Source organism: Dryas octopetala, chromosome 8 (genome assembly GCF_963921425.1).
Source record: "Dryas octopetala chromosome 8, drDryOcto1.1, whole genome shotgun sequence".
NCBI classification, from domain to species: Eukaryota; Viridiplantae; Streptophyta; class Magnoliopsida; order Rosales; family Rosaceae; genus Dryas; species Dryas octopetala.
The window spans coordinates 19,952,066-19,964,138 of record NC_141373.1 but is presented as its reverse complement, the minus strand read 5'-3'; the positions used below and the strand labels follow the sequence as shown (position 1 = coordinate 19,964,138).

The 12,073-nt window shown below is 35.9% G+C and overlaps 1 protein-coding gene across 1 annotated transcript; it reads right to left on the bottom strand.

Annotated features, from left to right (window-relative positions):
* Positions 1–5,646: 5,646 nt before the first annotated feature.
* Positions 5,647–8,386, bottom strand: LOC147277868 (alcohol dehydrogenase-like). Its single transcript, XM_086252814.1, has 10 exons — positions 8,190–8,386; positions 7,924–8,060; positions 7,749–7,795; positions 7,280–7,605; positions 7,073–7,155; positions 6,896–6,971; positions 6,592–6,653; positions 6,405–6,500; positions 6,110–6,271; positions 5,647–5,952 (listed from the first exon to the last, which is right to left on the bottom strand). Exons 1-10 carry the CDS (start codon positions 8,224–8,226, stop codon positions 5,836–5,838), a joined length of 1,143 nt encoding a protein of 380 aa, XP_086108940.1. The 5' UTR covers positions 8,227–8,386; the 3' UTR covers positions 5,647–5,835.
* Between the last annotated feature and the right edge of the window lie 3,687 nt (positions 8,387–12,073).

Here is a 12,073-nt window from a genome sequence, read left to right as displayed (position 1 = left end):
TTGTATTTGTTTTTAACTTTTAAGTTTTAAGCACTAAAACAAAGTTCAATGTATGAGTCTTTTTGGTTAAATTCATTGAATCAACTTGTAAACTTGTTTTTTTTTTTTTTTGCTAAAACTTGTTAATTAGGTTGGGTTTGCATCATTAAAATAATTGGGCTTAGGCTTAAAAAAATAAAGCTGAAGCCCAAAAGTGCCAATATGAATAATAACCCATTAGGCCTAGAACGGTAGTGGAGAACCACACCGCACCGCACCTTAAAAAGTTTGGTTTTTCTCCTCCCTTCCCGGTTTTTAGCACTGAACCGCACCGTATAGGAACGTTTGGCGCGGTGCACGGTTCCGGGGGTGAAATGGGTCGAACCGCACCGAGCCCACCCCTAGCCGAGTTATTAAGAGGTTAAGGTTGTCGTATTGTCTAATGACGACGAATTTGCCAAGATAGGACAATGCGTAAACGTAGAAGGCTTGTGGAAGAGAATACTTAAAGAGCATTGGATTCCAAGTAGATAGATTTATCCTACATTGCTGACTATGGACTTTGCATGTATGTGTGTAGTTTTTAAACTGTGATAACATGCTATTACGATTATTGTGTTCGGTCTAAAAGTTTGGGTAGCGTAGTACGTGACCTTGGGTTCAAATCCCTAAACCTTCTAGAAGAATTGATTTGTACATTATAGGGAGTTTAGCCAGGCTAACACGTGGCTACGTGTGCTTATACGAAACAGGGACCCATGATTGATCAAGTGGCAAATTTGCTTATGCAGATTTGCCTCTTGGAGGAGATCTTGACTGAAGGGGTGCGCAGCTTGGATTCTCTTGTCGGGTGTCTCAAGGTCTCTGTTATCATGTCTTATGCTATCATAGTGGTTCTTACTTTCCCATATGCGTTTTATATTGGGAACCCATTTTGAATAATGTTATTTTGTTTTAATCATTTGTAACTTATGAAGGTTTTACTTATACTCTGGTAATTCCCTTTCTAGGATGTTAATTTAACTATTCCACCCTAACGGGTTGGTTAAACTTTATTTTAATTACTATTTATTTTGATCTTATTATTTTCTTAAAGATCCTGTTGTGTAATGAGTACTCTGATCCAACCCGATCCATTTAAATTAAAAAGGCTCAACTTCTCGAGCGTCTTGGGAGATTAACGCCGGTTTGTTGGGTGTTAATCCCTCGGATACTCAAGAGAGGTGTCTCTGTCACATACCCGGGGTTCCAGATGTGACAATTAAAGTGGTATCAGAGCGGTCAGTTGTGCACATAAATTTTTCTAAACGTTTTACAAGGTTTTGATAAATACCTCTGATACTAGTTAAAGTGGTATCAGAGCAGTCGTTGCAAACAGAAATTTTTTCTAAAATTCTTTCAAAAATAAAGTTTACAAGTTTTCAAACACGTTTTGAAATGTTTTTCCGCAAGTATCTTTGAAACATTTTGGATTCGAAAATCTTTTAAAGGGGATTTTGAAAACTAAGACAATGCGACAAAGCCCAACTCTTCCAGATAAGAAGAGAAACAAGAAAACCAGGCCCAAGGTGCTTGCTTGAGTCCATACAACGATCGAAGAAGCTTGGAAACATATTTTTGATACTGAAAGTCTTCAAAACCCAGCAGTTGGCACATATAAACTTCCTCGGAAAGGAAACCATGGAGAAAAGCATTTTGGAAGTCCAACTGCTTGATAGGCCAATTGAAAGACACGGCCAGTACAAAAATAAGTCAGATGGTTGTATGCTTGACAACTAGGCTGAATGTTTCACCATAATCAATCCCGACTTGTTGATGAAACTCATTGGCCACTAAATGGGCTTTGTAGCGTTCAATAGTGCCATCAAACTTGCGCTTGATCCGAAAAATCCATTTGTTGGGTAAAACATTCATGTGGCCAGTGGGTGGAACCAAAGTCCATGTACCGGCACGTTGTAAAGCGTTAAATTCATCACACATGGCTCTCCTCCATTCGACCTGTTTATATGCCTGCAAAAAAGGACTAGGTTCAACAACATTAGTAGATGATAAAGCCATAGTAACCCACTTTGGATTGGTCTTGACAATCCAGGCCTTACCTCGTATAGTCATGGGATGAACGTTGGTGGTGAGCGGCACAGATGGAAAGAGACTACCGGATGAAGAAGATGATGGGCTTGGACTTGGGCTGGAAGAAGAACTAGACGACATGGGCTAGATAGAAGAGTAGGGAGAAGAGAACATTGGTGAGGACCCATTTTGGGCTAGACTATGTTATAGACTGGTTGGTATGGACAGACTAGAAGACCCATTGGGAGTGGTCAAGATTGGAACAACACACATTGAAAAAGGAAAAACATCAAAGAACTCAAGTATTGGTGCAGTTATGGACGCCCCCGCAGAACAAGCCATAATGATCTCTTGAAAAGGATAAGTTTTCTCATCAAAAATAACATGTCTGGATAAATAAACACGGCCAGTTGATATATCTAAACATCTATACCCCTTATGATTTAATGAATATCCAATAAAAACACACTTTTTAGTTCGAAAATTAAGTTTATGAGAATAATAAGGACGAAGGTAGGGATAACAAGCACATCCAAATATTCTTAAATTATCAAAAGATGGAGATTTATCAAATAAATGTTCATAAAGTGTAGTATAATTGAGAATTTTTGTAGGCAATCGATTAATCAAATATAGAGAAGTATGTAAAGCATCAACCCAATATGGAAGTGGCATATGCGATTGAGTTAAAATAGTAAGAGTGACATCAATTAAATGCCAATGTTTTCTTTCCGCAATCCCATTTTGCAAGGGATGATGAGGGCAAGAGAGGCGATAAATAATACCCTGAGATTTTAAGAAATTTTGAAACCTAGTAGATAAATACTCCCCTCCCCCATGCATTTGTAATTGTTTAATGGTACTAGCAAATTGATTATGAACATATTTAGAAAAACTAACAAAAACATCATAAACCTCATGTTTAAACTTGAGAGGAAATAACCAAGAATATCAAGAAAAACGATCAACAAACACCACATAATACTTTAATCCTTGATGAGATAATATAGATGACTGTCATACATCAAAATGAACTAATTCAAATTTCTTAGAAGCAACAAAGTTGGAAACACCAAAAGGCAATTTAGTAGCCTTTCCTAATTGACAAGAAGGACAAAATTCCAAATTATTAATTGAACCAAAACCTAAAAACCTGGAGGACAATTGTTTTAAAACTGCCAAAGAAGGATGGCCTAATCTATTGTGCCAAACTTGAGCATCAAATTTTTTTGCATAAAAGGTAATGGGATTGGACTTTGAAGACGAAAAAGGGATAGGATAGAGACCATTGTCACTCGATCCATAGAAAAGCGTCCTCCCCGTGGCTTGATCCTTCACAAAAAAAATAGTGTGGATAGATAAGAGCATAGCAATTGTTATCTTTCAGAAAATGATGGACAAAGACTATATTTGTAGAAGCGGAAGGTGAACATAGAATATCATTCAGAACAAAGGAATTATTAGAAAGAGAAAACATAGAAGACCCAATCTTTTTAATGGACAAACATGGGCCAGAGACAACACCACCAACAGAGTCACCATGGAAATCACGAAGATGGGTAAGATTACCTAAGTCTGCAGTGATGTGGGCGTTTGCACCGGTATCAAGCAACCAAGGCTGAGAACTAAAGCTTGCAGGGATAGATGAGCCAGCCATGGCAGAGAGCTTTTGAGTTGGAATCCGGCCCTCAAATGCGAGGTTCATTATGTTATAGCAATTGAGAGCCGAGTGACCTGTAAGACCGCAGATTTGGCAAAGCACCCGAGCCCCAGTAGAGGAGCCTAGCGAAAAATTAGAGGATTGAGGCTGAAATAAAGTTGAACCTTGTTGGAATACCTGCGAGCTGGATTGAAATGAAGATGGCCCATAAGACACACTGGGAGCAGCACTAAGGATAGATGGTCCAGATAAAGTTCGTCCTTAAGCACGTGGAAAGCCCCCAGAACCAGGAAAGCCACCACGACCTGGTGCAGCATCACCTCTGCCACCACCTTGAAAATTGCCATGAAAATTACCTCCTTGTGAAAAACCACGATCGTGGCCTCCTTGACCACCGCGGCCACCGCAAAAATTTCCACGAAAATCACCTCTGCCATTAGCAAAAGCTTGAAGGGGTTGCTCTTGAACAATCAGACCTTGAGTTTCAAATCGTTGTTCAGCAGCAAGGAGGAGAGCTTCTAGTGCACTATAAGAAATGGGAGTGTCTTGGGCTTGTGCAGAGCTGACCGTGTTTTCATATAAAGGTCCAATATTATTAAGGATGATGGTCACAAGTTCAGTATCTGACACATGCGAACCTACAGGAGACAATGCATCGACAATACCATTAACACGCTCCAAAAAATTTGTAATAGATAAGTCACCTCGATGAGTATTGACGAGCTCCCCTTTCAGCTTGACAATGAGAAGCAAACTTCCCTTCAAGATAGGACCAAGTAGCATGAGAGGATGTTTTCATTGCAACAGAACCAAGCACAGTAGGTGTAAGAGAGCCGTTGATCCATCTGAGCACCATCTGATCCTTGAGGATCCAATCATCATAGGCCGGGTTGATCGCATCAGTAAGACGACCCTCCTCGTCACAATGAAAAGGTTGTGGACATGAAATAGTACCATCGACAATTCCCATAAGCCCTCAACTGCGAATGAGAGGTGTGATCTGAGCATGCCAAATGAGATAGTTGTGTCTATCTAACTTGAGAGAAACAGAATTGGAGACGATTGGAGTCATGACGTTAGAATGAACAGGCGGAGCAGCAAAAATAGGTGCTACAGCCGAAGAACTGGCTGCAGAGGTGACGATAGGATCAATCGAACTAACGACCGGAGAAGAGGACATGATGGGAGTTTTTGAGAGAGACAACTAAGCTAGTTTGAAGAAAGGAGATAGACATTTGTCTAGAGCTCTGATACCGTGAAAAATAAAGAAGAGAATGATAAAATGAATTTCACCAGCATAATATTTATGTTGTATTGATACTATATTTATATACATACAGAAGATAGATAGTTGAATAGTTTCTATACGTTTCTATACTCAAGAGTTGGGTCCTCTCCTTATCTAATAACATAAGAAACAGCAGCTGATTGAGTAAAGGCAGCTAATTAAGTAACGGCAGCTGTTAGAGAAGGAATTTGATCAAACGTAGGAATAGCTTGTCTATTAGTTACTCCATTTAGCTTGAGTCTCAGGATTGTAAGGTAGATTTGCAGGTTGCTGGTTTCCATTACATCAGTTGATAACTAAAAGTTAAGAATAGTTAGTGCTTTTAAACATTATTGCACAGCTTCGATCAAAAGTTGTTATGAATCCATCAATCTTCTGCTCACATACATTCCAAAACAATAACATTCCAGTACTCATATTACTCTTGGAAGTAAGAATACTGTATTTTACCTAACATTGGAAGTATTGCTGTTGCTTTTAAATGGTTGTCATGCTGGTTTTACCTAAAATTGGTGGAAATTTATCCTATATACTAATTAATTAGTATACCAGCTCAAATTTTACAGAAAAGATAACATTTTAAATTAAACAGTAATTTTACCACCTTATGTAAGGCAGCACAGTGGAGTAATGCACTACACACTTGTAATGGGCAAAGATGTTGACTGCTATTTTATTGATATGTATGTATGTTCACTGTAACTACTGTCCAATATGAAAAACAGATTCACATGCTCTCTAACATTACTTTAAAACCAAACTTAACAAAACAAGAGAAAATACATTACACAATGGAAACTGAGAATGTAGCAGGGACACAAACATCAAAACTCAATCGTCATTCCTCCATGTGGATTATGCATCGAATACCTTCACCTTTAAGCATGTACTCAAATGCCTTGTTGATTTCTGAGAATGAGACTTGGTGAGTGATGAATTTTTCAACCTCCAGTTCCTGCAACATTGATTTTGTAATTGATGAGTGCATAAAACCAGTGCAGCATGACTTACAAAACCACTCATAGGTTTATGGTATGGAATAAGGAATCTAAAAACAGTTTTTGAATTGTGAACCAAGCGGGGCCTTAGCTAGCTTGAGCTGGCTAGCTTACCTTGTTCATGTACTTCTCCACAACCAAGGGAATGTCGGTTCGGGGCTTGTAATTTCCGAAGAAGGTACCCTTCAGAGTCCTCTCATTCAGAAAGTTCACGGGATGAGTCTTGAAGACAGCATCTTTGTGGGGTACTCCCACAAGAACAGCTACACCCCAACCCTGAAACAATAGTTTGTGTTCATCAGCATTCAACAAATTGATGAGCCAAGGAACATTTTCTTTTACTTAAAGCTGAAATGGACAAATTACTTATATCACAGCACATGGGATGGTTAAAAGATTAGGAACATACATCATGGACACATTCAAATGCAGATATCATGGCCTCAACATTTCCAGTACATTCAATGCTTCTGTCCACTCCTCCATTGGTCATGTCAGCAATCACCTAATAAGAAATCCATATGAAAGCTCTTTCTTTAGTAACATGTTTAGGTACAGGGAATGGAATAGAAAAAGAAGTCCAGCAACAAACCAACCTCTTGAACTGGTTTTTTGTGGTCTTTTGGGTTCACAAATTCGGTTACACCAAACTTCTTTGCTGCCAATCAGAAAGTTCAAATTCAGAAAGATATTGAGAGTGTTCCAATTGCCAACGGGTGAATTAAAAAAAATAAAAATAAAGGAGCAGATAACATATATTTCCTATGCATTGTTTTCTCTTTGAGAGATTACTGTGAATGAGGCTTCCAAGTCAAGCCTATATCCTGAAATGCCAGAATAATAACCAGGAAAAAACAAAGAAATACTAAATTAATTTTCATTTAGGAATTATACATCTACCTTCTTCAAATCTGCTGGCATTCAAATCAACACCAATAATTCTTGAAGCCCCAGAAATCCTGGCTCCTTCAGCAGCCTGAAAATTGCACCAATTAAACATATATTTTCATATTATACATAAACACAAGCAGTGGAAGTGCCATTTTAGAAGATAGTAAGAGAGAGAGAGAGACTCACTGCAAGGCCTACAGCTCCCAATCCAAAGACAGCCACTGTTGATCCCTTTTTTGGTTTTGCAACATTAAGAGTAGCTCCCATACCTTAACAATTACCCCAAAAATTAAATAAAATGATTTTAAATACTTAACATTAATTGAAACTTAGTATACATCACACTATCACAGCTATATATGCTGGCACTAAATAAATTAGCTCTGTATATACCTGTGGAGATTCCACAACTGAGGACACAGACTTTGTCTAGAGGAGCCAAGGGGTTGATCTTGGCAAGGCAGCCAACATGAACAACAGTGTACTCACTAAAGGTGGAAGTCCCAACAAAGTGGTATATGGGCTTGCCTTTGATTGAAAACCTTGATTTCCCATCACTCAGCATCACTCCCCTGTCAGTGTTTATCCTGAGGAGGTCACACATGTTGCTCTCCTCTGATTTGCAGTGAGCACAGTCCTTGCATTCCCCAGTGAACACAGGGAGGACATGATCGCCGGCTTTGAGATCCGTCACGCCCTCACCAACACTCTCCACAATCCTAATTGTGGACAAAATACCAGAAAACCACATAAGTTATAATTGAATTATACATGATTTTGGAAAAAAAAAACATGGAGAAATTAAATAGAACTTTTCCATGTTCTACTAAATCAATAACATGTTGATAGAAAATTCACATACCCTCCTGCCTCATGACCAAAAATTCTTGGGAACAAAGGGTGTTGCCCCTGCAAAATAGAAAACCCATTTCAAATTTGGTGTGGTATATATGATTCTTGCACTATATTGAAGATTGTTAAATCTTTGCCATCATGATCATGAAAAAATCTGCTTAATTAGGCAAAAATAATTGTACCTTCGCTTCCCAGAAGTAGACATCAGTATGGCACAAGGAAGTATAAAGGATCTTCAAACGAACTTCATGTGCCTGTGGTGGTGCTACCTCCACTTCCTCAATCACCAATGGCTTCCCTGCTTCCCATGCCACAGCAGCTACACGAAGAAAATTAAATTAACCCTTTACTCAAAAAAAAAACTCAGAAAAAAAGAAAAAAGAAATAGCCTGATCGTATCCAAATGGGTACAACTCAACACCATTTCTAATGATAAAGTCTATGATACCTCTGCAGCAGATGACCTGTCCAGCAGTACTCGACATTCTTTCTTCCCTTCCTCACTAACAATCCAAAAGAAACTAAAGCTGCTAATTAAGAACCTGAAAGCTTTGTAGTATCTGACAGACTTGTAAGAACCGTTTGAGTTATTGCTCCGGTGGGAAATAAAACCAGCTTGTGAAGGTATATATATAGATACATCCCTTAAAGCAAAGGGGAGGCTTAATTAATTTAATAGATTAAGGATATTATACTAGGAAGGGATTCTTATCCCATTAGATTAGACTTTTCAACACTCTTTAAAACCATAGGATATAATACCACAGACTAAACCAAAACCATTCCTTGATTCCAGTTGTTGGGATGTCAGTCCCTGGTTTTACATGTTAAAACTGTTGGTGGATTAGACTAAAGTCTCCTCGAAAAAAAAAAAAAAAAAAAAAAGTCTCCTCTAAAGAAATTATAATATTATTCTTAAAATAAAAACTTTCTTTTTATGGCAAGATAATCATTTTATTCAAATAGGAGTGAGCCACGGGCCACGGTGGCCCACCCTCAACCCAAACAAAACATGATAGTGCAAACTTAGCTAAAAGTATCAGTAATTAAAAAAATTGGGAGCTAGCTGGTGTTGCTAGGCCTCGTTCTGTTTTGTAGTTTGCTGTCTCTGGGCTTTTAGCCCCCTCTTTTACAAAAAAAAAAATAATAAATAAATAAATAAATTGGGAGCTCTCTTGGCCAAAAAAAAATTGGGAGCTTCAAGTAAGAACATCATATTTGAGGCTTACAATTTAATAATCAAAATCGCTAATATTTTACTACATTATTTAAAAATTATCTTTATAAAAAATGAGTCAAATTTGAAATTATTTAACTAATTTATTATGATTAACATTATTTCAAGTTTATTTGACATATTGTGTTTGTTTGTATAGTTTAGATGATCAAATAATTATTAATTTAATTAATTTTTTACAAAGACGAGCCTTGAGGGGAGTCCTACAAAATAGACAATTTCAAACGCTAAACTGTATTATTGGGTGATACTTAAAAATGATGTTCTTACTTATTTTAGTAACGACATTCTTATGTGAAGCTAAATATTTTCATAATAGTAAACTAAATTTATGTAATTTTAAAATATCTTAACATACAGTCTTAGTAACGACATTCTTAACATGTAATCTTAATCGATTTCCTCTTGAGTTTTTTTTTCTTCCCATGTATTTCTTTAACTAAAATAATAGAAAGAGAAAAAATAATTTCTTTTTATGGTAAGAATTAAGATAACCATTTCACCACAATAGAACTTGTGACGTAAGCTGAAGCTTTGTTTATTGGCTTTTTTACTCAAATACCACCTGAACTATAAAGGGTGTGCTCAAATACCACACAAACTTTTTTTCTTGCCAATTTACCACCTGAACTTTCACATATTGGCCAATTTACCACCTACCGTCATTTTAGTTAAATTTTCTGTTTATTTCAAGGGTATTTTCGTTATTTATATAAAAAAAGCATTTTAAATATTAAAAAAAAAATCTAATTAAACCCCCTAAAAAAAAGGGTATTTCCATTTTCTATTTTTTTAGTTTTTAATTTTTTTTCTAATTATATTTTAAAAAAAGTTTTTAAAATAATAATTTTTTTTTTTTGTATTCAAGGGCAAAATGGGAAGTTTGGGAAATTTTTTGATGATTTAACAGAAAAATGGATGTTAGGTGGCAAATTAGCACATATTAATAATTTCAGGTGGTAAATTGGTAAGAAAAAAAGTTTGGGTGGTATTTGAGCACACCCCCTATAGTTCAGGTGCTATTTGGGTGAAAAAGCCTTATTTATTTTTTGTCGAATAATCTTATTCCATTCGTCTAGATTTTTTTATCATATTTATTTAATTAAAATAATATAAAGAGAAAATAAATTTACTAGTTTAGATTAGCTTAAGTGATGATCAATAAAAAAAAAATTAACTCAAGCGACAAAGAAGAGCGGAAAAGTAGGATAATATTAGGATAGATAATTAATTCAATACCTTCTAATAAAAGAAAAATATATAGAAGAAGTTACCAATGACAGAAGAGGCGGACTAGTGGTATACTGCCATTGGACTACAGTCCCCTGTTTGGCTGATATTATTATAAGATATATTAAAATAGAAAGCTTGTCATGCATACTCCTACGTGGCCTCCCTAATATGTTATCCGGCTATAAGATAGAGAGAGAATAATTTGGATATTGATAGAAAAGTTAAGGATGCTGTCCCCCATAATGCAAGAGAAGGACTGGTTTGGATTAATTGGACCTTACAAATTCAAATTATGACAAGTACTCAACCGACATCCAATAGTCAAGGTCATATTGGTAAAAGTCCCCATGAAATTTCAAACCCTATTATATATAAGAATAATTCTCATAGCACAAGGTCTCTAATTGTATAAAAGATTATTGATTTATATATCTTCTTTTATGACTTGGAAATTAAGGACAAGCAACTTAGATTTTTAGTGGTTTAGTGCTTTCATGTTTTAAATCTGTTGGTTTTGACTTTTGAAGAAGGCGGTTTTAGAAAAGTAGAGGGATATGCCTTTCTTCAAGGGACGTACATCATATGCTACATCACTTTCTAGACAAATATCTAATCTAACCCAATTGCCACAGTTGAGTTTAACCTCTCCACCATTTGTCTTTGATTTTTTAATTAATTGGGAGATTTTATCTTCATCCGAGGGTTTTTTTTTCCAACTCACCTATCCCATAAATAAAGGTAGGGGCAAGACTAACAAGCGAGAAAGTTTACATTGAGATTACTTCTTCCTGTGACCTGTGAGTATAAAATTTTCCACACTTAAAATAATTAAGTAACCAACTAATTATTAATTTTTTAATTAAGATTTTTTATTAATGAACTTTTTTTTTTATCTAAAAGAGGTATTCTAATTTAAAATCTCTATATTAGTGTGAACCAATTATAACTATCCATTCAGTTTTACAGCTTGAATTAATTGCTTTGATTCATGCCGTAGGCTTAGAGATTTTGGAAAAACTCCATTGATGCCTATTTGAAGTTCATATCTTTTGCATCAATGCTTCTAGGTTGTTTTTTATTCAATAGCTTATTCATCTCTGGTATATTAGCTCTTGCTATTGTTTTTCATACACTAGTTTTGTGGTTTAGGTCTTTTGAATGTGTTCTTGGTTTCTTGAGATAAATTCTACATTCAAATTACTCTAGGTTGTTTGTAAATCAAATACATGCTTTTCTTATATGCATATATTTATATATATTTATATATCTTGGATTTGATTCATGATGTTTTGGGAAAAACGTCTTTGAGTGAGTTCAATGTAATAAAATCTTCATGCTCTCTTTGATTCTAGGCTGCTAGATGTTATTAGCTTTTACATTATTTGTATTCTTCTCATAGATCCTTGTAATTTGTATTATAGGTTACTAGATGATATTACACTACATGTTGGCGTGAGTTGTTTAACTAGGAGTCCTAGTTCTAGTTTGCATGCTTTTCTTTGGTTATTGTACTTGGAAAAATCAATCCTAGATAAACTTCATTATTACAGGCAAAATTCATCTTAATAGTCCTAGGGGTGGGCATTAAGACCGAAAATATCGAAATCATCCCGTTCTGTGTCATTCCATATTATTTGGTCTCATTTCGTTTTTTTTTTTTCAATTCCGTACCGAACTCAAACGGGATGGGATCGGTCTTGAAGGTTCAATACCAGGATGGTCCCGTCCCGTACCGATTAATTAAAATTTAATTAAAAATTTATTTATTTTATTTAATTTAATGTGCCCAAATATCACGTACTAAACTCATTTCATTTTTTAACTTTCAGTCTTTCACCCAAAAACCCAACCTACACCCGTGA